Raw genomic sequence first — 26,995 nt, 5'->3', positions numbered from 1 at the left:
AAATTTTGAACTGCGGGGTTCAAATTTGGCTCTTTTCTGAGAAGCAGGACTCAGGACCCTGAAACTGCTCTTTGCTTCTGCTGCTCAGGGTCTGGGGTCAGAACCATAGAATCTTCCAGGAACCTAGCAGTGGACTTTCCCCTTTCCCTGATGTCACTACTTGCTCAACACTGGAGAACCAGAGAAAGACAATAGGAAAGCAGTTTACACTAAGTGGCTTCTTCCACTTAAAGCTTTAAAAATCTTCTCCCACGCACCAATTCAACCTTCCAGCTCTCTACAATTCACTCCTATTTTAAATTCACCCAGCAAGAAGATGCCATCCAGTATGAGGATGTTTTTGAGCTCATCAACTGAGCCCTTCTAACACACTGATGAAAAATGTCCTCCCTTCTCACCAAATAATCTGGTGAAAAATCCCTAAGGGAGGAGAAACTTGACAAGTGTGCTCTGGGGACTCTGCACCCATCCGTGCCGCTGGAGAGATCGCCTGAGGCTTTCTTTCCGGATACCATCAATTCTTTACTGAACCTTCTTTATCAAAAGGCACCCTTTCCAAGACCCACTTCCGCCAACAATTACTAAAGGAACCCCCTCCCCGCCCCCCCAACCGACGGCCTGGTCAGCCTCTCCTGTTTCAACAAGAAGTCCAGCTCAATCATCTCAAAAACCAATCAAACAGGGACACTGTCCCAGCTGCCTTCCTCTGCCGAAAGTCTGCATTTTCCACCACCTTCTCTGCGGGTGCCGGAGCACCCTGGATACCACCCCCGCCCCGCCCCCACCACTGGAAGGGGCGGCGCCCGGGGCCCGAGCATCCATCTCCGCCCTCTCTGGACCACGAGCATCCGTCGCCCTCCGGCGCCGGTGGGCACTGCCCGGAGAGCCCTCACAGATGTCCGTTCTTACCCTTTCTCTCCCAGAAAGGCCCCATCGCGCCGTCCAGGAGGAGGCATCCGCACGCGCCCGGGAGGCCGGGGCGCGGCTGGCCCGGCGTCGGGTGCGGACGGCACCCGGCGCCTCCGCGGGTGTGCGCTCGGGCTCTGGGAGCCGGGCACTGCCCGCTCCGCCCGCGCCTGCCCGGGCCGGACACGTGGTGCCTTCGCCGCCCGCGCGCTGGGATCCTGGCGGCGGCCCCTCGGCCTCTGCAGCCGCCGGGCCGCGAACCGCGTGGGGAGAAGGGCGGGGACCAGCGGGCCGGGGACCAGTAGGCGGGGCGCGGCAGCTGGCTCCTGCTCCGGCGACGGCCGACCCGCAGGCTCGGGCTCGGTCGCCCAGGCCCCCAGCCGCCTTCGCCGCGGGCTCGTTTCCCGAAGCCGCTGGGGCGGTGCAGTGCGGAGGCTGCGGCTTCTTGCCGGCGGAGGGAGGCCGGGCCAAGGGCGGGAAGGTGTGCGCTGCGCGACCTCCTTCTCGCGCGCGTGCGGATGCCCGGGGTCACTGAGGCTGGAGTCCGCCTCGCGCTCTTCACTCACCGGGTGAAGCAATATCCGGTCCCCGCGCGGGAGATGCAAACCCTTGAACCCCGCGGCGTGGCCCTGAGGTGCCCTTGAGGACGGCCTCTACCGGGGAAAATTTCCTCTCGCGACCGCAGCCTGTGTGAAGCAGCTAAGGAAACACTGCCCAAAATTCAGGGCCAAGACTTACCTGCAGCCTCTCCTCGACCTTGGGCGCCTCGTCTAAACAAGGTGTCAGTGTCCGAATTTCCTGACCCCGAGGATAAACGTGGTCAATCACTTTCTACCTCTCAGGAGATAATAGCGATTGGGTTTTAAAAGCCAAGTAAAATACCCCAGCGGCAGCAGTGCAATAGAGAGAAAATTCGCACTGATTTTAGGTAAGGCGGAAGGAAACGTCGGCACAGGGAAGAAAGCCCTTCCAATTCGTGGGTTGGTCCAAATGCAAAACTAATCCATCAGCCCCACTACCTGCTTTCCTGGGAAGGTGGGACTTGGCAGCGACTGGTGGGAAGGTGTTCTTCCCTCCGACGTTCCAAGAGCCCCGTGCAGCCCCATCAAGAGCGTTCAGCTCTACTAAAGATCTTCACCATGGAACTGGTTACATCTTTCTGAGGCGGAGGCAGATGGGCCCCCAGGGTAAAGTGATTGGAGATTCATTCCTTGGGGATCCAAAGAATACAATAAATACCTTTAGATCAACATCAAAGCACAAACCCCTGAACTCACACTTCCCTGGACATGTTGCAAGAATGCAGTGTAATTATAGAAAGTGTTGTAGAATTCATTTTAGAAGAAACCTCCTGGAGGTTTATAGACTCGTGGAGATGGAAAGGACTTGAAAAGATCGCCTACTCCAGCCTTTGAGATGTGTTAGTCATGCTTCCTCAGTTCTTGGGTTTAAAAAAAAAAAGTCTTTCTCCCTGACCTACTTGTTTCTTCCTAGATTCTAGATTTAAATAGAGACCAGTGCGGGCATCCAGGCAGGTGCGAAACTAAAGAAAATTCTTGTTTGGTTTCTCTAGACTTAAGAGTAATGTTAAATAACCAGCTCACAAGTTGGGAAGTTTCAAATGATGCACAGAAGCCACATGGTCCTTTCAGGAACCCAGAATTAAAGGAAAGCAAATTCAGTTAAAGTGATTGCAAAGAAATGCCAGCTTTTCTTTTATGGAGATAAACTGTAATTGTCTTGTGCTAAGAATATTTGAAGTTCAGTTCTTCACTGCCTTAAATATATAGGGCTAGAACTTGATTATAATTTATTTATTCATTGAGCAGCATTTACTCAGTACCACATTCCAGACTTAATTTGTTTTTCCTTTTCCTCTTTCCATTTCCTTAAGGCATGTTTGTTAAAGTTTGATTAGGTTGCTGTTACTCCTCTAAGTTACCTGAACGGGGAGGAACTCACTTTTGCTGTGTATATTATGTGCCAGACACCAGTTTATGTCATCTAATATAATTGCTACATTTTCCTTAAGCTGTCATTCTTTACTGGTGAAGAAAAGAAAGTCCATGACTTGTTTACGATAACAGCACTAGTAAATGGTGGAGTGTGAATTTGGACCCAAGTATTTCTGGTTATTCTGTGTTCCTATTCACTGCTGGGACTTTCTGGAGGCAATGCCTTTATTCAAAGAAATAGTCAAATAGGAGAAATATTAGATGCTATGGCAAGGTAGACAGGGAGTGGATCTGCTCAACTTTTGTCACTCAACTCAAACATACCAGTAACTTTGTCTTCTCTTATAGAAAGCCTAATCAAAATCCTTGGGAAGATTGGAAACCTGTGTTAGATTCCCTCAAGCCACATACATGCTGATGAATATTTATTTAAAATATTTTGAAGAAAAATAATTGATTATAATTCCTAGGTCTACAGTGTGACTATAGAATGTTTAAAGTCTTAGCCAAGCCAGCAACTTTTATTCACAACAGATTGATTTAGTGAGAGGAGATGCATGGTGAGTTTGAACAACATGTATACCATCTCCAAACCTGTACTTCTTCACTGGTTAAACATAAGTAGTAAGTATAGCTCCAGAAGTCTGAGGTGTCAAAGGAAATATTGGAAACAAAAGTGCTTTGAGAACTATGACTACGTATAGTCTTATTTATGACAGCAAGAAGGAGCTAAGTGGAAATCAATAGTGAATTGAGTGGAAGAGGATTAGTTTATAATTCATGTAAGCTTGAATCACAGTTATGAAGTTTTAGCATAAATGGAAATGTGCAGGTTATTTAATATCCTTCATCTTATAAATGAAGAACCAAATGCCCAGGGGATGTAAGTAGTCTACAACCACATCACATTCTTCAGAATATTGTTGAAAATTCTAAAATAAGAATCTGATACCATAGGACGAGTCAGGATCAGTGACTAACTTTTCTTTGAGTACCTATTGTATATCAGGCACTGTTTTAGGTGCTAGAAGTGTGGTGGTGAACGAAATAGTTTTCATTTCTACTGTGCAAAATCTGATATTCTAATGGGGTCAGGGGCTTACTGGGTAGCTTAGCTGGTAAAGAATCCTCCTGCGATGCAGGAGACCCTGATTCGATTCCTAGGTCGGGAAAAGCCCCTGAAGAAGGGATAGGCTACCCACTTCAGTATTCTTGGGCTTCCCTGGTGGCTCAGACTGAATTCTCCTGCAATGAGGGAGACCTGGATTCACTCCCTGGGTTGGGAAGATCCCCTGGAGGAGGGCATGGCAACCCACTCCAGTATTCTTGCCTGGAGAATCCCATGGACAGAGGAGCCTGCTGGGTTACAGTCCGTGGAGTCCCAAAGAGTGGTACTGAGTGACTAAGCACAGCACAGCAAATGGGGTCAGATAAAGAGATGTATAAACAAACAAATCAGTCAGGTGCTAATTGTTTTAGAGAAGTTAAAATAGGCAATGTGGTGAGGATGGCAAGGATTTTGATCTGAATAACTGAGTGAATAGGGGTATGATTTTCTTTGATAGGTCAAGATGTGATTGTGATGGTTGGGATGAGAATGGAAAGAAATGGTTAGGTCCTGTTTTGGTCATGTGAAATGTTAAATAATAATCAGGCATCTAAATGGTGCTATGGAGTGGAAGTCTGAAGGTTAGAGGTTGGAGGTAAACATTTGAGAGTTTTCATCACATAGACAGCTTCCAAGCCACGGAGTTTTTTTGTTTTTTGTTTTTTTTTTGTAAAAAAATGGATAATTTGTTCTTAAATGTAAAGGGTTTTCTTTAGTCAGGTTGCTGTGTGAGGAGAGTGGTTCCAACATGTCTTAGCTTATCCCCACAAACTAAAGCCATCTGAAGACGCTCAGCCATAGGCCAGCAAACCATCACCATAGCAACAGTGTCTTGTCAAAGGGGATAGGGACTCTCTTCTCATTTTGAGGCTTCAGTCCTGTCTGCCAGTTTAATGTGAAGGTCCTCATGACCACACTGTTATTCCTTTTGCTGTGTGCTGTGCTAAGTCACTTCTAATCGTATCCGACTTTTTGGGACCCTACGGACTGTAACCCAGCAGGCTCCTCTGTCCGTGGGATTCTCCAGGCAAGAATAATGGAATGGGTTGCCGTGCCCGCCTCCAGGGGATCTTTCCAACCCAGGGAGTAAACCCAAGTCTCCCTCATTGCAGGAGGATTCTTCACAGTCTGAGCAACCAGGGAAGCCCAAGAATATTGGAGTGGGTAGCCTATCCCTTCTCTAGGGGATCTTCTGAACCCACATCTCTTACATCTCCTGCATTGGCAGGCGGGTTCTTTACCGCTAGAGCCACCTGAAAATGACAGTGAAAGTCACTCAGTCGTGTCCAACTCTTCGCCACCCCAGGAACTTATACAGTCCTTGGAATTCTCCAGGCCAGATACTGGCGTGGGTAGCATTTCCCTTCGTCAGGGGAACTTCCCAACCCAGAGATCGAATGTTATTACTTTTATTAAGGCCCAAATGTGTGCCTCAAATCCATTCAATAACCTTTGCAGTGAGAAGGGCCTAGTGGCCTCTTTGCAGAAATGGGTTTTCATTAATGCATGATGTGTCCAAATACCCCCAACTTCCCAGTTGAACTTAGATTTGACAGTGGCTTCATAATTCTATATTTTAGTTGTGTAAAGCCATCATTCAATTTAGATTTTCTTATCAAAATTATCTTGGGAGCCTATTTTTGTGTATCCTTTAATTTTTGTGTTTTGGAAAATTTATTTTTTATTGCTTTCACAATAATCTTTACTTAGGTACTCTGGGAGCAATTACTATATCTTTCCCAAAGGAATTTGTTCTTAGATAAAAAATTCTTTTAATTTAGATGAAGAAATAGTGAGGCCAGGGATTACTGACTTCAGATACTCAAAGTGAAGTCTGTGTGTGCCCTAAAAACTCTTATTGCCCCCAAATACCAAATGTTTTAATGTTCTACCTTTGGAGAATAATTTGTTAGTCCAATGCTGGATTTTCTTTGTAATTTTTTTTTATTTTATTCTTTCTTTTTTATTTTATTCTTTACAGTAAAAATATACAAGCATATTATAGAAAAGTTAAAAATAAAGAAAATCACCAAGGAGAAAAAAAAATCATTTGTAATCTCTCACTCAAAGATAAATAACATTCGTGTGTATATTCATCTTATGTAACTTTTAAAATAAAATAAAACTACTGAATATACTGTCTTCTTAAATAGTACCTTTTTCTGATCACAAATATATTACAGAAAATTTAGAAAATACGTAAGTGCAAAAAAAAAAAAAAAACCCAGAAAAATTAAAATTACTTGTATCCCATTCTCTGAGGTGACTATTATTATAAAATTTACTACATTTTTAATGAACATCTGTATTATATATGTTTACATCTGTATGTTACATGGTTTGTGGCTTTTTTTTTTTTTTTGACCTTATCACGAGACATGTGGGATCTTAGTTCTCTGATGAGATAAAGGATCAGACTCAATGTCCCCTGCAGTGGGAACGCAGAATCTTAGCCACGGGAAGCCACCAGTCCAGTGAAGTTGCTCAGTCGTGTCCGACTCTTTGCCATCCCATGGACTGTAGCCTACCAGTCTCCTCTACCCATGGAATTTTCCAGGCTAGAGTATTGGAGTGGTTGCCATTTCCACGGAAGTCCCTAATTATGCAATTTTTGTTAAAGCTTTGCAATTTGATTTTTCCACAGAACTTCATTTTGAAAGGTTACTGCTGCAAGCCATGTGTTACGCTGGGAGTTGTGATCTCTGGAGGAGAGAATTTCGATCTGGGGTCAAAGATGAGGCTTGAGTACTTGGAGCTTTTGGTGTAGCAAAGCTTTATTAAAGTATAACAGAGATAGGGAAAGCTTCTGACACCACAAGGGGACAGTAAAATGCCCTCTTGCTAGTTTTTAGCAAGGCATTTTATGTCAATTGTGCGTGCGTGCTAACATTGCTTCAGTCGTGTCTGACTCTTTGCGACCCCATGGACTGTAGCCCAGCGGGCTCCTCTGTCCTTGGGATTCTCCAGGCAAGAATACTGGAGTGGGTCGCCATGCCCTCCTCCAGGGGATCTTCCTGACCCGGGGATCAAACCTGTGTCTCCTGTAGCTCCTGCATTGCAGGCAGATCCTTTGTGTCTGTTAGCAAGCTGCTAATCAGATAAGAGAGGCACCTCAAGGCTGAGGGAGTTTCACCAGGCCCCTCTCCCACAATATGCATTTTTGAGATAGAATGGCACAAGATATGTCATCCCCAAACATGAAACAATTGGCATGAATGCTGGTTTGTTGAGCCATTATCAGCCCAAGGTTTGAGAAGAGGGAAAAAAGGCTAGTCTTAGGCAGAACCGGTTTAGCCAACAGAGAAGGGGAAAAAAGTGTCTTCCACTTGCAGTTTATTTCCTCCTGCCACTTGGGGACCTCTGGCTGTCCTACCTGTTACCCTCTCATTATGTGATTTTATCTATTATTGATTATTCTGCTACACAATCATTTTAACAGCTTTGTGGCATTACATCATATGGCTGCAATATGCAGTTGTCTGCTAGGATGTAAGTATTTATGTGCAGTGCATGGTTTCATGCAAAAGACCTTTTTAATTTTACATGAAATTAAAATGATTATCTTTTAAAATTTTATGCAAAGTAAATCAATAAGATAGGGCTATCAAGGTCATTGTTAAAGGAAAAATAAGTAGGAAAATAACAAGTTTTTAAGATATAGGTGTGAAAGGATTAGAGCAGTTCCCAAGATTGTTGATTATGCATATGTGAGCGTAAGAGTGTGATCAAGGCATTATATTTAAAGATTATTCGAGAAGTATTGAAAAATGTGAAAGCACTGTGTATTTTGTACCATATGGTTTTACACACATATTTATAGATACATATTAGAACAGACACAGGTATAGATATAGACCATCATCACCAAATTTTTAAGGTTTATGGAGTTCATATTTTCAGTGTACAGACTATTTCAAACTGGCACTGATCATAGAGGCCTGAATGGAAGAACACCCTAGGTATTCATTTTTTTGGAGACTAGCAGACTGGAAACCAGCAAGCCAGGGTCCTGCATTTTACACAATAGTATGATTCTTTGAGAGGGTTAATGATGCCTTTTTCATGGTGAAGCTCATGGAGCAGTCCCACCTGCCACAGAGATATTTTGGGACTTGTTAAAACTTTGGGTTTCTGGAGCCTATCCTAAATCAAATAACTCAAATTCTCAGGTGTAACACACTGCCCAGGTGATGTGTATGGAAGTCAAAGTAGTATTAGAATGACTGGGAATTAAGCGAATGAAGAAAAAAAAAATGCCTTTGAGCATTAGGGATTTTTTTTTTTTTCTTATTTATGTCTCTGGCACCTAGAACAGTGCCCATGGGAGGTGATAGTTATATGTTTATTACATTGACTGTAAGGTAAGAGAGAGAAGGCGAGGTTCAGAAGAAGGGAAATTGGCACCTTACAGGAACAGATCACCTTTAATGAGGCGAGAAGGGGACTCAGTCAGATTAGAGAGCTGCTGTGCTTATCCAAGAAAAGAGTAAGTATATATAGGCATGTATGTGGAAAGTTACTGTCTTGAGGGGGGCTGTTCTTTTCCAAGGTTGTTCGGAGTAGTTATCTCTTAAATGGCTGGGGCAAGGAATTTTGGAGATAGACCAGAGGCTGGACCAGCTGGGAATTGGGCATAATCAACCTTAATGTCCATTTTTTCTTCGGGTGAGAAAGTTCTTTGTTTTGCATAGAATGGTGGGGAGGACCTGGAGGGGAGTTTTAACTCCAGGCTATTTTGAGCCACGTAACTTTCCTTCACTGACCATTTAAACAAACACTTGTAATAAGTTCTTGCCTTATACTATAATGTGTTTCTCCAAACCATCTTTTGACAACATTTCAAATAAATTTTCATAATCTCTGTGATCATGACTTGCATACAGTAGGAACTTGATGAATGTTGATTACATGAATGAGTAAAATAATGTGTAGTTACACCTAATCATTCTTAACTTCAGAATAGTGGGTACCACCAATAACCTAGTATGGTGCCCTTTGTCCCTGAAAGTATCAAAACTGGGAGTCAAACTCCCTGCATTTAATATATGTCGAAATTTCCACATGTCCATGAGTGAACCACTGCTTAACCCTACTGACTTCAGCTTTGAAATCTATAAAGTAAAGGAAGTTGTGAGATTCAGTGAGATAAGATCCATGAAGTTACTTCAGAATCAATTAAGTACTTTGCAAATGTAAGTTATCATTCTTATCTTCTCCATCAAGGTTGTGCCCAACAAGAACTTTTCCACCTGCCTCAGTTCTTGGGAGAGCAAGCCGCTGCTCATTTCCCTGTGGCAAGCTTGAGGAAGATTGCATTTTAACAAATTTATGAATGTTTGAAATTCTTTTTTTATGATGTTATTTGTTTGTTTTTTGGGTGTGCTGGGTCTTTACTGCTGTGCAAGATTTTCTCTGCTTGTAGCGAGTGGAGGCTACTCTCTAGCTGTGGTGCTCAGGTTACTCTGTGAAGGCTTCTCTTGTTGTGGAGCATGGGTTCTCGGACACACGGGCTTCAGTGGTTGTGCCACGTGGCTCCCAGGATCTAGAACACGGCTCAATTGTGGTGCACGGGCTTGGTTGCTCCGAGGCATGTGGGATCTTCCTGGACCAGGGATCGAACCTGTGTCTCCTACAGGCGGATTCTTTACCACTGAGCCACCAGGGAAGCTCCTGTTTGAAAATTTTAAGGGACAGGGATGGCAAATAAGTTGACCCATGTTCACATTTCACCTCTGGTATCCAGGGTCAACATTGCTAAAGGATTATTGTTCTCTAGTTCTTATGTGCTCAAAGATGACCTCACAAGTTTCTTAGCACAGTGCCACAGCAGCCCTTCAGTAGAACCTGTTCGCCCTCTCTGATATAGGATAAATCTATATAAAAATTTGTACTATTAGATTTGAATATGAACATATTTTTTAAAGATATGAGATTATCTTGTATAAGAGAAGGATGTAGACCTATATACATTGTATATTATGTGTATATAATATATATATAGATGTATGTATCATGTGTGAGATAATACTGAGTATAACATAGGCGTGTGAGTGAGTGTGTGTGTGTGTGTGTGTGTGTGTGTGTAAAATAAAGAGAGACCAAGAGGCTATTAAGGTCATGTTTTTAGGTTAGGCCTTGAAAAATCACAATAAAATCTTCTGAAAGGAATCAAAAGAAGACTAAAAATTTTATGTAGGTCTCTCAAGTCTCAGCAAATGTTATAACTAAAGTTTCAGTCTCAGTAGCTAAACCAGAGTTTCTGTTTTATTATTGGGGAGACCCTAGCTGGAATCTTACCTCTTTGGAACAGGACACGAGTCTGAAAGACTTGGATAATTGAGCTTTGTAGTGAGCTGGATGTAGTGATTAAATGAGATCTTAATTTAGCTCCCTTATGGTGGAAATACCATCAGTCTTTTGGAATGCTGTCTCAACCATATCCCTTAGTATCTTACTTGAATATTTCATGTCCTAAGTGATTTCTTCCCTTCAAAACAAAAAACGAAAAACTGGTCCACTATTAATTTGCTAACTGGTGTTAGATGTTAGATATGCAGAATCCCTGATCTCCCAAACTTCAGATAAGTGTTTCTCCAAGGTGCTCGCGTAGGACACTTCATTTCCACTATGAAAGTACTTACCGCATTGTGTTATCATTGCCTGTATCTCCAACTGAAGTGCAGACTCCCGTGGGACAAGGCTGATTCAGGATAACATCTCTGTTGATTAAACCAGAGGTTGTCAAACTTTTTCTACTTTGGATCAGATTGTAAAACACTAGGATATGAGGATCATACAGTTTCTGTTTCAACTGCTCAACTTGCTGATGGAGTGTGAAAGCAGCTGATTGGGTATGACTGTGTTCATGGAAACAGGAGATGGGTTGAAATTTGCCCACTGTTGTTTGGCATGTGGTCAGTGCTCAACAGATTGTTATTAGTAGTAGTAGTGGTATATTAATTTAGTTGAATTAATAAATGAAAATTAATGAAATATGATATCTGCTGTCATGGATCTTACATTCTAGCAGGAACTAGAACAATTACAATATAGTGTGAAAAGTCCCACATATTATGGAAGCCCAGAGATTTGGTATCCTATGAAACTGGAGGAGGGGATTAGAAAAGTCTTCCTGAAAGGGATAGATATGAAATTCCATTTTGAAGGAAAAAAAGTAGAAGTAATATGCAGAAGATGAGGGAGAGTAAGGGTGTTCTTGGCTAAAGGAATAGCACTGTGCAGAGGCCGAGAGGCATGGAAATCTATCACACATTTGGAGACCTGCAGGTAGTTCCTTATGGGAATTTTACCTCTGGAAGATGGTGTTGCAATTTAGTTCCTCCACCTGCACTCTAACCTCCTTGTCTTATTATTCTTTGGGACCAGCTCCATCCTTTTTTCTTTATTCTCTCTCCTACTGGTTCTTTCATCTTAGTAGATAAACATGCTCGAGAATTTTCTATATTTAAAACTACTGTTTCCGTTTCTACTGTCACTGCTACCACAACCATCACCGTCTTAACTAAAACCACCATCCCCACATCCATCATCACTTACACCACCACCACCACTGCCTCAGCATCTTTCTACATCACCACCTTTGCTGCCTCTGCCACCTCCACCATTTTCATCATCTCCAAGACCACACGACTGCTACCCTCTACCCTTTTCACATCTACCATCTTCACCATCACCTCTGCCACCTCCTAATCACCTCTGCTTATCTTCACCACCATTGCCGTATCCACAGTGAAAGCTTCCTTTAGTCCTCTGTCCTTTTAAATCAGTCATGTCATCTTTCTGTTTCATAGACAACCTTCTTTTTCATGATGAAATGCCATTTTAAAAATTATACACTTATTTATTTATATGTATTATTTTTGGCTGCACTGGGTCTTTATTGCTCTGTGCGGGCTCTCTTTAGTTGTGGTGAGAAGGGGCTACTCTTCATTGTGGTGCACGGGCATCTCATTGTGGTGGCTTCTCTTGTTGTGGAGCATGGGCTCTAGGTTTCAGGACTGGTGGGCTCTAAAGCACCAGCTCAGTAGTTGAGGCACACAGGCTCAGCTGCTTCTTAGCAAGTGGAATCCCGCCAGACCAGGGATCGAACCCATGTCCCCCATATCGGCAGGCAGGCTCCCAACCACTGGACCACCAGGGAAGTCCCCACAGACAAACTTCTTGAAAGAAGATTATGTACTTGCTTTTTCCTGTCTCTCTCATTTGCTGTTCAGTCAACTAGAATCTGATTTCTATTCTCATCGCTCCATTGAAATTATTTGAAATAAGGTCACTATTTACCATGATCATTATATTGCCACATTCAGTGGACCCTTTGACACTTAACATATTTGATCTCTCAGTATCAAGTGGGCTTTGTATGGGCTTTGTAACACTAAAATTTCTGGTTGCCTCCTAATTTTCCTCTTTTCAGCCTTCTCTAAGACTCCTTGTCAGCCCTGTCAGTTATCTCTCAATGTGGGAGTTTTCCTTGGATATCTGCTGATCTCACAATCTTTAGTCAACTGTGTACGTAATCTCTCATACTCAGTTCCTACATCCAGTAAGAACAAGACAGTTTGCCATAAGTGAGCAGGAAGACTTGGGAAAGAGGTGAATGTTTAGCATAGAAAAAGAGTGGACTAAGAAATGCTGGTCAGGGCATGGAGCCCAGCCGAAGCTGCAGGTCTTAAATTTGTGGTGTCTTCAAACCACGCAGTTGTAGATTTTTTCCTCCAGCATCCTAAGAATAAGAGAGAAAAACATTGATTAGTGAATGTGTGGCTAAAAAAGAGGGTAAAATTCCTAAATAATTTCCTTATAGTCTTAACTGGGACTGTTCCCTCAACTGACATATCCTAAGATAGTTGAAAAGGTATGCTTGTCAAAAAACACTGACCTCTAACCATTTTGTTGTTAAATCAACACATTCTTCTTGTCTGATATAATAATTCTTTATTCTCCCCATCCTTCATTTTCAAAGATGTTGTAAAATCTGTATTTATTTTTAAAAATTAATGCCAATTAATTTTTAGAGGCCTAAGTCTAGAGGCCTAAGTGCGATATCTGTAGACTTTCTTAAGATGACTTTGCAACACCAAATCCTGAAGCGACGAAATAAATTTGATGTATGCGTTGCAGCTGTATCTGACTCCCCCGAAAAGAGGCTCCTTTATATTTTCAGGACTGGGTCTAAACTAGTTTATTTTTAACTAGAATTCCTGTTTGACCACACACGGATAATTGCACGACTGAATTCATATGTTATTTGGTTTTCCATTTCATTTTATCTGCTGCAAGATCCTTGGATATTATACTTAAAATGACAAAGTCAGAGAAAATTCTATTTTGGAGAAAATCCAAACATTTTAACATGGCCTTTCATTAGTGGTCCCCTGTCTATCTCTGCAGCCTCAATTTTCCGTTCCTCCTAACCTCACAGCATATGTTGCAGCCACACTGAATTACTTCCAAGTCCTCAAACATGCCTCACCCTCCTTGCCGTCTTGTTCTTGAACATGCTGTTCATTCACAGTGGGTTATATAACTAATGCCTGTGAGTTCTTCAAAGCTTCACACTGGGACGTCCTCCCCGACACTCTAATATTAACTGTGTCATAGGACTGAATATGTCACATAATTCCATCTTCGTTGCTCCTGCTAGATAGTAAGATCCTTGAATACTGTATTTTTAAAAATTATATTTATTCATTTTTGGCCATGCTGGGTCTTCATTGCGGCTTGTCGGCTCCGGTCTAATCGATGTGCTCCACCTTCTCAGTGCAGTGGCTTCTCTTGTTTCCGAGCACAGGCTCCAGGGCGCATGGGCTTCAGTAGCTGCAGCACACAGGTTTAGTTGCCCCAGAGCATGTGGAATCTTCCTAGACCAGGAATCGAACCTGTGTCCCCTGCAGGCAGATTCTTAACCGCTGGACCACCAGGGAAGTCCCAAAGGCTCTGTTTTTGTCCTTATATACCTAGTGCTTAGCACAAGACTTGACAATGGAAGACTTTCAATTATTGTTATTTGGTTGAATGAATGAATGAAATTACTCTCTGTGTTCCATTTTTTGGGGGTGGGACTAAAAAATGAAAATTTAATGTTGCAGGAAAAGCAGATGCTTAGGGGGTGGATTCCAGCAGGGGGGCACCACCCTGTCCCTGGTCTTGGGCTAGCGATGCAGAAGCAAGGAGTGCAGGGCCCGGCACACAGGTGTGTACCCTGGAAGGCTCAGGTGCAGGTAGTTATACGTGTCACGGTGGCTGATGGTACCATCTGGGTGCACCAAGCCAGGATCTGCATCCAGGAAGTGGGCCCGTAGGTGGCCAACCAGAGCTGCCCAGTGAGGGCACAATCACCCATCGGTTTTTCTCTTGAAGTGGGTTGGGGCACTGGCCCCGAGTAAGCAGGCCCAGCACCGTGAGCCCATGCCTGGGGCTGCCGCCGCGTTCACCAGTTGCACTATGGCCTTGATGCCACCAGTCACCTGCTCTGCGGTGCACCGGCGGTTGTTGGTACCCACCCAGACCACCGGGGCGGAGGTGTTCCAGCTCCCGGTTCCGTTCTTCCGACACCACAGCCCATGCTGCGTGCTGTCACCGCCAATGCCAAAGGTAAGTGCGTGCAGAGCGGAAAAGAGCTCCCGCCAGATCGCCCCACTGGTCCGTGAGCTGGACCAAGGAGTCCCGGATGAAGAAGACTTCAGGTTCCTCATCTTTGCTGTCGGCTACCATGGTGCGGCTTCCCTGATAGCTCAATTGGTAAAGAATCCGCCTGCAACGCAGGAGACCCCGGTTCGATTCCTGGGTCGGGAAGATCTGCTGCAGAAGGGATAGGCTACCCACTCCAGTATCTTTGGGCTTCCCTTGTGGCTCAGCTGGTAAAGAATCCGCGGTAAAGAATCCGCCTGCAATGAGGGAGACCTGTGTTCGAGGGAGACCTGTGTTCGATCCCTGCGTTGGGAAGATCTCCCTGGAGAAGGGAAAGGCTACCCACTCCAGTACTCTGGCCTGGAGAAGTCCATGGGGTCGCAATGAGTCGGACATGACTGAGCGACTTTCACTTTCACGATGGTGCAGGGACATCCGGCGCCCGGAGCCCTGCACGTCGTGCACGCGGTGTGAGCTTGCTTGCTGGCTGGGTTCCTTTCTCCACTAGTCTTGGGGCCTCAGCTCCTTCACTTAGGAGGGGAGGTGGGATTGGGAACCCTCGCTTCCCCCAAGGCGGCCTCACAGTGGGCTCATCTGGCGCTTCCTGCCCCGGGCAGGTCACTCTGGGGCGGCGGCTGGCTCACCTTGGGGGAGTGTGGGGGTCCATTTTTCTTTTTAAATCACATTACTCTGATATATTTTGTCATGTGTCATAGCTTCTTGAATATAAATTTGTTTTAGTAGTATTGAATGCTAATAGCATCTCTCCATGTTTTTGCATCTTTGTAGATGTCTAGTGTTATTTATCAGAGATTTTGTATTATTCCTGCTTCCATAAACTTTGCCTCCTCTATTTTCATGCATTCACTTGCTTTCACCTTCAAGTCTAGATTGGTTCCTGCTGCAACAGGAAGAATATAGGAGGCTTCCTGCCAGCTCTCCTTTTAGCTCATACCTCGTATCTGTTCTGCTCATCTTGCTTGTAAGTCATCTGGTTCCTGCTGACCTGCCCGGCTTTTGACCATCTACCTTGACTTCCAGCTTTGGGAATCTTCAGGTCATCCATTCCTCCTTGTCTCTCACCCACCTTCTGTTTGCTCTGATCCTCCAGGCAGGCACCAATTTCTCCTTTTCTTCTTGGTTCCTGACTGACCGGAACATCTTGACCTCTGACTCATTTGTATGTGTGAATTATGGACTAACCTGTATAGATACTGTTTCATCGCCTCACCTGGATCCCATCCTCTGAACACGCCTTAGCTTTCCTGGTCTTACATGCCTGTGTTATTATATTAAGCTACAGGTCTGCCTCTGACATGGTATTTGTTTTGAACAAAACTACTATTCATATTTCTTCCCATTGTGATTATGCAAGCTGAGGTACAGAGACATGAACTCTAAGCCAACTGCTATGTTATTTATGTATATATATATACATAAATATATATATTTATATACAAGACATATCACTAATGAATCTGAAGTGTGTTAGTCACTCAGTAGTGTCCAACTCTTTGCAACCCCATGGACCGTAGCCTGCCAGATTCCTCTGTCCATGGGATTCTCCAGGTAAGAATACTGGAGTGGGTTGTCATTTCCTTCTCCAGGGGATCTGAAAGTAGTGTTTAATCTCCCACATGCTAATTAAGTATTCTTGTGACTGTGTCTGTGCATCTGTGGAATATCTGTGGAATCTAAAGTACACGCAGATGCTTAGGGCCCCCACAGAACCACTGAATCAGAATCTTGACAAGGGACCTGGACAGATTTATTTTCAGAAACTTCATGAATCATTTTGATGGACAGCACGGGTTGAAGTTGAACAGCATTGCTATACTAATGATTACCCTAAACATCATATATTGGACGTGACAATGAATATCTCAAATGGTTGACGACTAACAAATGCCGTTATTATTCATTGCTACCTGTTTGCATCTAGTTTCTCATTTAATTAGCCTTCAAGTCAACATTTTGAGCCAGGAACTATTGCATAGAAGATGGTTAAACATGAGAGGACCAAGGTTGCATAACTAATTGCAGAGTAAGAATTTAAATCCTAGTCTTCTTTATGCTTAAATATTGTACTATATGGCATAATATAGCTCATTGACTGTATTTCCTTATAAATGGTACAATTATTATTTAATCCACAGCCTTATTACTAGAGTGAATAAGTTCAAAAGAAATCCAATTATCTCATTACCTTGCTTATGAATTTCAATAGTCTTCTCACTGCCAACCATAAAGAATAAACCTTCTTTATTATGGTGTAAAATATCCTTCACAATCCATCTTCCAGTTGCCCCTTCAGTTCTGTCTTCACGATCTGTCATTTCCTCTATATGGTGATCATGCTGAATTTCCCACGTTTTTGGTAACACACAAACTCTGAAACAATAAAATGCCTTTGTATTGGGATTTGAGGGTCATATGAAGAGCACATCAGTTTTCCAGATTTTGAAGCAATTGAGGAAGAGCTATAGGAATCAGGGATTCATGGGACCAACTTTGTTATGAGCAAAGTGGAATTGGAAGAGGCACCTTGGGCCCAGTATCCTCCTGAACTGAGTTTACCCGCCTGGTCACAGATGAAGCAGCTTGATAGCTACAGTCCTCCCCCCGGGCTATTATTTTTACTATCAGGAGTCATCAAAAAATGTTTTTGAACTGTGACTGCCTTCAGAAAAATATAAGATCCTAAGTGTGAATTTCAAAAAAATGAGCAAACTCATATAATTAGCACCCAAATAAAAAACCAACATCTAACCAACAGTGCAGAGACCTCTCTTATGCCCTCTCCCAGTCACTTTCTCCCCCAGGGCTAACCACTGTCTCGACTTCTGACACTGTAGACGTGTTTTGCTAGATTTTGATTTTCATAAAATTGAACCATGACAGAATATACTCTTTTTCTGTCTTACATCTGCTCAACATTGTGAGATTTGTTCATGTTTTTGGATGCAGTGATAGTTTGCTCATTTTCATTGCTATACAGTATCTCCATAATTTGTTCATGTTTTTGGATGCAATGATAGTTTGCTCATTTTCATTGCTATACAGTATCTCCATAAATGAATATACTTCAGTTTATTTATCCTTTTTACTGCTGAGGGACTGAGTTATTTGCAGTTTTTGGCTATAGCGAATAGTACATAATATTATTCCACGTGTTTTATGGTGAAAATATGTACTCACAGAGGAAGGTACATACTCACAGAAGAGGAATTGCTATAGGACATAGATCCAGTCAGCTCTATTTGATGCTGCCAAACTGTCTTCCAAAGAAGACTTACGTTTCCATCAATAGCAGATGAAAATTCGAGTTATTCTTCATTCTAGAATAGGACTTGGTGTTGTCTGTCTTATTCATTTTGGCCATTCTGGTGGCTATGAGGTGTTATTACAATGTGCTTTAGATTGCATTCCTGTGATGACTAATGAAGTGGCAACCCTTTTTATTGGCTACTTGGATATTCTCTTTTATGTCCATGGGGGATTTTGCAAATTTTCTAACTGTGCTTGTCTCATTTAAAATTTTCTGTAAGAATTCTTTGTATATTCTGGATATGGGTTCCTTGTCAGATATAGGTATTGCAAATATGCTGCGTGAATAATTTAAATCTGCAGTTCATTCAGTGTAGACACCCTGCACTTACCAACTACTGGTGGTGTCAGCCTGGTGTGCAGTTGAATCTCCTGAGTGGATTTAACAAAATACAACTCTAGAGACTTATTCCTGAAAAAATTAATCAGAATCCCAGAGGTGGGGACTGACTCTGCATACTCTTCATCATTGTATCCCAAGTGCCTAAATAACATGCTTCTTAACTGAAACAGGTATTTAAAATTTAATCTTTAGTTCAAGATTCAGTCTTTCACCAAACCATGTATATATATATACCTAGTACAATTTAAATGCATTTTCTCACGTGATTAAAGTAAACTACCTAGTTAATAGGATTTGATAAACAAGGAAAAATAAGAATTTATTTTTACATGTTTACTTGTTATTCATGAGGATAATAAACTTTCTAATAGAATATTTAATAATATATAAAAATGAAAGTCATTTAAAATTGCTTTTAACTTATTCCACATCAAACAATCATGAATTATAACATTTTTAAGGGGGAGTTGTGTGATTTTATGGAATCCACCTGCTGATGCAGGCGATGCAGAGTTGCAGGTTTGATCCCTGGATTGGAAAGATCCCCTGGAGAAGGAAATAGCAACCCACTCCAGTATTCTTGCCTCAAAAATTCCATGGACAGAAAAGCCAGGGAGGCTACAGCCCGTGGGATCACAAAGAGTTGGACACGACTGAGCACGTCTGCAAAAAGAATGTGATTATATAGCTTAGCCGGGGAAGTTTATACCTCAAAATCAGCTGGGTTATGTGGCTCTGGAGGGGAAAATGGGTAGAAATTAAAAGGCTTCAAGTTGTGGCTCATGATTAAGAAAATGGGGTGACAGCTGCCCAACATTAAAGACACCTTTCAGGAGGCTGTGAATGACACATTATGAAGAGTAATCTCATGGAGTTTGAATTTCCATTTGGATGGAAATATCCACAGTGGGTCAGATTAGATGACTTGGAACAGTATCTTGCAGCTTTAAACTCTATGTATTTCTGCAATGTGACCCCTGATGTAGTGCAAACATAGTTCTTGTCCTGGAGGTGAAATCCTCCCAACCCCCACTGCTCTTGATATTCTTGCCCTGGATGCAGGGTATTATCTTAAGGTTTTGAAAGACACCCTTTGAAAGAATTTTCGCCGAAAGGAGATTTTCCTGTCATTGATCTAGCAGAGAGGTTCTTGTCATCAGACTTTGTTCTGCTTTTTGGATTTATTCTTGCTCTATATTTTTAGGGACCTCCTTGAGTTAGATCCAAGATGTTCTGTGAAATGGAAATGTAGCTGAGTGGAAAGCAAGATTGACAGTGAAAATTCTCAATCTGCCATTTATAAGGGATAATTTTTCAACATTGAATGTAAAAAGCTCTGCCTGAGGGTTGCATTATAGCCAGTGGGGTGTCCTGTCAACCAACGTGCTGGGAAAGAGGTTTATACAACTCATTCTTTTCAGTAATTATTGCCTTAAGTGAGAGCATCCGAGCATGCTAAATGAGACTTAGTTCATAATTGTTAGATATTCATATAATGGATTCAGCTAAAAGGATTTTAAACATTTGGGACAATTTGTCCCTCTGTTCTAGAAGCTGCACATGGCATGCATGGTATAAATTTGCCCCATGAATTTGACGAGAGGATGATGTGAGAACCTTGGATGCCTGGCTTTAGTTAGGAATGTTTCCTGTCTTTCTTGCCACCCAACACTGCATCGCTAGTATAACACAGGCCTGTAACAAACAAAAATATCCGCAGGACATTACCGACTCGAGGGTGCACTAAAATCTGGAGCTTAATTCTCAGGCTGAAAACCCACAATCGCCAATATTTTCAGTTGGTTTCTTAACTTGTGTTTGCAAGTGCTCTAGGAGATTCATTAGGCAGCTTTTTAGTCTTATGTTAGAAAGTGTGCTGTGTTAATCCCAGGACATGTCCTGAACTGCTCAATATATAGGTCCCACACTGAAGACTGTCAAAGTTTTGGTATGAAGAAACATGATGGTTCAAATGAGTCTTTTCTTAGATCTCTAATACACAGGGTTATAACCCACAACAGGGAAATCACACCAGGTCTGTCAATCAAAATTGTCCTGAATTTTCATAGTTCAGTGGGGTTGGCATGCAATTAACAGAGTTAGAAGGCACTGGAAGATCTCTTGTAATATTGTCTTGGGAATATTTTGGGAGCTTCCTGAGAAAATATTATTTGATTATGGCTCAGATGGTAAAGAATCTGCCTGCAATGCAGGCGACTTGAATTCAATTCCTGAATTGGGACAATCTCCTGGAGGAGGGAATGGCAACCCAGTCCAGTATTCTTGCCTGGAGAATTCTATGGACAGAGGAGCCTGGTGGACTATAGTCCATGGGTTTGCAGAGTCAGACACGACTGAGTGACTAACACTTTCATTTTGATAAACAAATATCCAAGATCTGTGGTCTTGAAGCATGTATGGATCTCTGACTTACCCTCCGAGAAACTTTCTATGCGGATAGAACTTCCGTGGTGGGAATGTTCAATTTAGAGTTACCCTTGGTTAAAGGGGAATCCTTGAGTCTATATAGCATTCTATTTCACAGTCATACCCAGATTCTGTTGTGGATGAACCACATTTTTTCCATCTTTTAAAAGTACTGATTAGTTTTCACAGGTAATACAAGAGTATACTCCTGCGGGAGTATTTCAAGCAAGAACTATAATCAGGATTACTAAGTTAGTCTGTTTTCACTCCTCCCTCTGATTCCATTCCAGCTGACTGTATCCTAAAAGTAGTCATTATTAATAGCAGAATATCATTTTCTGATCTTTTTAATGCATTTATATTTATATGTATGAGCGCATACAAATACATAGTTGAGAAAATAGTAAAGGAATCCGAGAGTACTTTTTTTTCTATTTGCTTTTTCATTTAAAAAATAAATTATGTTAAACCAGAAACCATTAGTGTTTGGGATTGTTTACTGTTGTCCCTGTTTACAATCTCAGAACTGGAGTTCTCCAAAGGCCCCCCTCACACGTGGGCTGTACTATTTCATTTACTACCCGCCCCATTGTCCTTTCCATTGTCTTACAGTCCAGCTGCAACAAGAGGAAAAACACGTCATTCAGTGCAACAATTCAGAAAGCCTTGTCTGTATTTTTGGATTAAACTATATGTAAGATTTTTGAACTAAGAGAGGGAGAAATTGGAATGACCAACAAAGATTTCAATTTAAAGAACTGAAGAGTCTACATAGATAGGCTGCTCAAGCAGCAAAGGAATATTTCTCATAGCCTCAGAGAGAGAAATGGGATAATTGCTAAGAAAAATGGGTCTGTCTGACTTATGCTATTTCCACCAAATTCTAGTAGCTTCCCTTATCCCTTCTTTTATGACCATTTGACATCTGAGCAGAAGGCAAGAGCTCTTCCTGCAAAAGTTGAGCTTGATTGCTTACAATTTCTGCCCCCAGGGGTTCCCACCCCTCCCTTGATTAGGAGAAATGGCCCCCTGCTCATCCTGTCAAGATGCCCAGGCCGCACAGTGAATAGGGGAGAAATCTCATCTTGGAGACAAGCATTCTCTGTGAACTCTATTAAGCAACAAAACAGCCAGGCTTTCACAAGGTCATATTTCCAGGATATAATCACCAACTTCTTGGGTGCAATACAAGGCCCCTGCCGGAGTCCACTCTTTCCATGTTCGTCAATGTGATTATTTCATGATAACAGCTTTCTCGAGGGAGTCTGAGATGCTTTCTGCACATTTTAATGAGCCTGTCATTCTGCCTCAATTCTTTCCCTTAGTCTTTATTTCTTCTCTGCCTCTTTTCTTTCATGTTGTTAGCCACATATATTTAGAAGGCCGAGAGGACACAGAGATTTTTAAATGTCATCCATCATGGATGGAAATCTATTGTCTTCCCTTCTGGAAATGTAGCAATATTGCATTGTCTTGGTTTAACAGGGTTAAAGATACTCTATATCTGTGTTCTGAGGAAAAAAAACAAAACAAAACAAACTGTATAATTGAGCCTGAAATTTCGGTATGCTCCTAAATAAAGAATAATCTTAGTTTTTAGGAAGCACAGTTATAATTAAGAGCATCACAACAAATAACCCTGGTAGTAAAAGATTTCAGAGTCCTATCCACTGACCCAGCAAATTTAAGATTCTGTGGTTACGGTTTTGCTGTAATTCACTAAAAGAGACTATATACAGACCCAGTGGTTCTAAGGCCAACATTTTCATTTGGAAGTGTTATTTAATTTAACAACAAATACTGAATGTGAGATTCATAAAAATTTGGTTTTTATTTTCAAGAACAGAAAACATATATAAATAAAGGAATGGTCAGAATATTTGATTTCATTTCTGTTACTCAGGCCATTCCATATTTATTAAATTTATACTTAATTTTTAACATATTTAATAATTTTCTTTTACACTAGAGTTTGAATTTTACAACTATTAATAAATTTACCCTGGGATTTAGTATTAAAAAATAGTACAATAGGATTTCATTTTATAACTAGGTTTACCTTGGGATTTGCTATGTAAGGACTGTAGATTAGGGTATATATTTTAATGAATTTCAACTACCCATTGACGACTTTTTATTCTCATTTTTTCAGATGGCTTTTGTTAATGAATGATGTCTGTGACTAATGCTCCCTGTAGCTTCATCTATTTAAATTAATCTGGCTCTTTATCCTTTGTAAACATATGTATGATCTGCTTCAATCAGATTTTCTGAAAACAAAGGGAAGTATTCCCCGTCTTTTCCCAGAGGTTTAAAAATGATATGCATTGAACTAATCCAATTGGACTAATATGATCATTTGTGTGTGTGCATGCAGAAGGGCATAGACTGCTCAATAATATATGAGAAAGGAGAGATGACTATTCTCCTCCCAGCTTCTTTGCATCTGGATCCGGGGGAGAAGGGGTTTGTGGACTCAATACTCACGTGGTTGCTGGGCTGCAAAGCTTTGCCTTAGCAACAGTGTCCTCTCTTCCTCTGGAAATAAGGATACATTCTCCAAGTCAGGCAAAGATGATGTGTTGGCTCACCTTCATTCACACATTTTTTCTAGCAGGGATGAGGGGTCTATATGCACAGACTCAGACTCCCACCTGGCCACCAGAGTGGCAAAACAAAGGCCTGGGTTTATCCAGGTTGGGCTGGCTGAGGGAAGGACACTCCCTCAGTCTGAGCCCAGATTTGGGTCTGTGAGGCCACCCCTCAGACTTCATAGTGCGTGTTTTGGTCCATCTAGGCAGCTATAACAAAATATCTCAGATGGACTGGTCTTAGAAACAACAGAAATTTCTCTGGGATCTTCCCAGACCAGGGATCAAACCAGTGTTCCTTGCATTGCAAGACAGACTCTTAGCCACTGGACCATAAGAGAAGCTCCTATATCCATTCTTAATTCAAATAAAACTATTCAGAAGCAAATTCAGGAAGTTGTATTTCTACTATAAATGGAGATGCAGTGTTACTTGCAATAGAGATGAGAAAACCATGAAAATGAAAACATGACTACTACAAAAATCTAACTGTGCTCCTGTGAAATCAGCTTGCACCTCAGCAGTGGTACACACGCTATTTTTTGGAAAGCACTGCTCAATTGTACCACCTCTCAGATTATCCAAAGGGAGGCATTTAAAGATTTTTCTGAAGAAGATTTACAGATCGTACTATAATTATAGCTTATAAAAGAGACAGCAAGGAGTTAAATAAAACTGTAAACGATCACATTGATTTCTAGTTGTTGTCACAGTAAAAAGTGTCAGTCTTATCTTAGTATAAATGCACCAAATCTTGGTTGACTATGCACTCACTGAATTCTAAACAGAGTGTGATGGAAAACTTTCGAAGTGTTTCTTAGACCATCTTTCCTATGGTCTTTAACTCAGGAGGGAAAGTAGTACACACAGACTATTTAAAAATGAGATCCGCAGGACAATGAATATGGGATGTCGTGCCTGGAGGGGTAAATGTTCTTACCACAACCTCTGTCAGGCTGGATTTATTAGAGTCTATGAAAGGATGACTATGAACTTACAATAAAACACAGCATTTTCTTTAGATTTGGGAATGGTCAAAGACTGTGGCTAGACTAGGCTTAATTACATGTGTCATTTGACTTGGTGGCACTCTATATTCACAAAAATCTCAAAGGGATCCATTATTTATCTTAACAGTTTAAATATACAAGTCACATTACATTTTCTTTTTCTTTTCGTCTCTAGATGCTAATTTGTATGTTTAAAAGAAATGCAATAGGAATAGTCTGTATTCAGATGCTTTTATTATTTGATCTGTTAAGAATGAATCAACATAGAAGCTAGACGCTTAATAAGATGAGAGGCGGAAACAAAGAAAATTATTATTTAAAACTTTTCAAATTTGTTACACTTCTCATCCCAAAATTATAAAGTACCAATTTCTACTAAATGCATGAAAGTGCTGCCAACTCTAGAAATTTCAGAGAGAATAGTAAGCATTAACTAGTCGTATAAAAATAGAACTTTGTGACCAGTAATGAAGGGGTGTTTATTTCCTACATTATTCCAAATGTATAATTTTCATTGTTCCTTTTCAAATTACAACCGGATACAAAACAAAATCCTCTTTTTATTCAGAAAGGATATTATTAAGTTTTCCTTAAAAAAAAAAAAGAGCTCTGTGCAGACACGTCTCAAAAATGGACCCAAAGATGAATGAAATAGCTTATTAACATGATTTGATATTTTCAAGAGATGAAGTCATATCATTTAATTCTTTAGCCTTCGTGCTGATTTGATTACCATTCACTATTTGTGATCCTAGGTTACGAGAAAGAGACTTAGTTTAGACGAAGCTGAGATCGCACTCATGAGTCCATGAGCTGTTGGACTGATAGTGGTTCTTCTGTTCTGTTGTCCCATCTGTGATTTCAGAGTTTCTCTAGACCTTAAGAGAACTAGGGGGGTCACGTGCCAGTGAGACTTCCCTTCCTTTACTGAAAGTCATGTGACTTCCTCCATAGCTGGCTCCAGAGTCCTTTGAGTCTCATGACTGCTGTCTCAGAGAGGTCAATGGGGAGACTTCAGGGAGCCACAATCCCTGTCCCACAAATTGCACACAGTGTTGTCTGCCCTGCCCCCACCTGGGAGGAGCACATCACTTCCAGAAGATTCTTCAAAGATTCATTAATTTTAAAAAGTTGTAAACTGGTCCTTCAATGCCTCTATAACCAGGGACTGCCCAGGTGGCACAGTGGTGAAGAATTTGCTTGCCCATGCAGGGGATGCAGGGGACGCTGATTTGATCCCTAGGGTCAGGAAGATCCCCTAGAGAAGGAAATGGGGACCCACCCCAGAATTATTGCCTCGAGAGTCCCATGAACAGAAGAGCTTGGCAGACAGGCTACAGTCCATGAGGTTGCAAAGATTTAGACTCTACATAATGTAGAGGCAGTTGCTCTGGGACTATGAATTGCAACAAAGTGAGTCATGAATACTTGCATGCTCAGTCATGCCAGACTCTTTGCAACCTCATGGTTGATGAAATAGATAAGACCTCTTTTAAAAAAATCTATCATGGTGAAATATACACAATGTAATATTTTTCATTTTAACTGTAAGTGCATAATTCAGTGGCACTAAAAACATTAACCTCTTGATGAAAGTGAAAGAGGAGAGTGAAAAATTTGGCTTACAACTCAACATTCAGAAAACTAAGATCATGGCATCTGGTCCCATCACTTCATGGCAAATAGATGGGGAAACAGTGGAAACAGTGGCTGACTTTATTTTTTCGGGCTCCAAAATCACTGCAGATGGTGACTGCAGCCATGAAATTAAAAGACGCTTTCTCATTGGAAGGAAAGTTGTGACCAACCTAGACAGCATATTGAAAAGCAGAGACATTACTTTGCCAGCAAAGGTCCATCTAATCAAGGCTATGGTTTTTCCACTGGTCATGTAAGGATGTGAGAGTTGGACTGTGAAGAAAGCTGAGCCCCGAAAAATTGATGCTTTTGAACTGTGGTGTTGGCGAAGACTCTTGAGAGTTCCTTGGACTGCAAGGAGATCCAATCAGTCCATCCTAAAGGAGATCAGTCCTGAGTGTTCATTGAAAGGACTGACGCTGAAGCTGAAACTCCAATACTTTGACCACCTCATGCAAAGAGTTGATTCATTGGAAAAGACCCTGATGCTGGGAGGGATTGGGGGCAGGAGGAGAAGGAGACGACAGAGGATGAGAGGGCTGGATGGCATCACCGACTCAATGGACGTGAGTTTGGGTAAGCTCTGGGAGTTGGTGATGGACAGGGAGGCCTGGCGTGCTGCGATTCATGGGGTTGCAAAGAGTCCGACAGGACTGAGCGACTGAACTGAAATACATTAACAATATATAACAATCATCACTTCCCTGTAACCATTAAATAGTAACTCCCTCCCCACCCTCCTCTCAGAAACTGTTAACCTCTGTTCTACTTTCTGTCTTCATGAATTTCCGTATTCTAGTTACCTCATATAAGTGGAATAAAGCAATATTTACCCTTATATGTCTGACTTTTTTCACCAAGCGTAGTATTTTCACGGTCCCTCTGAAAATTTCACTCATTTTTAATGCGAATTAACATTCTGGTGTGTATATGTAGCACACTTTGTAATCCAATCATCTCTTGATGGACATTTGTGTTGTTTCCACCTTTTGACTATTGTGAATAATGTTGCTATGAACATTGGTTTGAGTTCCTACTTT

The 26,995-nt window shown here is 41.7% G+C and overlaps 1 protein-coding gene and 1 pseudogene across 3 annotated transcripts in view; both read right to left on the bottom strand.

The window, feature by feature from the left end:
- Nucleotides 1–1,158, bottom strand: part of SYBU (syntabulin) — a 122,141-nt gene extending 120,983 nt beyond the window's left edge. Inside the window, exon 1 of one of the 3 annotated variants that reach the window (XM_043483629.1) lies at nt 910–1,158. Coding sequence is in view for 1 of the 3 variants with exons in the window: in XM_043483619.1 (XP_043339554.1) it covers nt 910–934 (25 nt within the window). In the remaining 2 variants the exon portion in view is untranslated. The remainder of the gene's footprint in view (nt 1–909) is intronic. The other 2 variants (XM_043483619.1, XM_043483625.1) reach the window with 2 other exon arrangements.
- Nucleotides 1,159–14,091: 12,933 nt separating this feature from the next.
- On the bottom strand, nt 14,092–15,685 carry LOC122450945 (annotated as a pseudogene).
- Between the last annotated feature and the right edge of the window lie 11,310 nt (nt 15,686–26,995).

Source organism: Cervus canadensis, chromosome 12 (genome assembly GCF_019320065.1).
Source record: "Cervus canadensis isolate Bull #8, Minnesota chromosome 12, ASM1932006v1, whole genome shotgun sequence".
Classification (NCBI taxonomy): Eukaryota; Metazoa; Chordata; class Mammalia; order Artiodactyla; family Cervidae; genus Cervus; species Cervus canadensis.
This window is presented reverse-complemented; position numbering and strand designations above follow the sequence as displayed.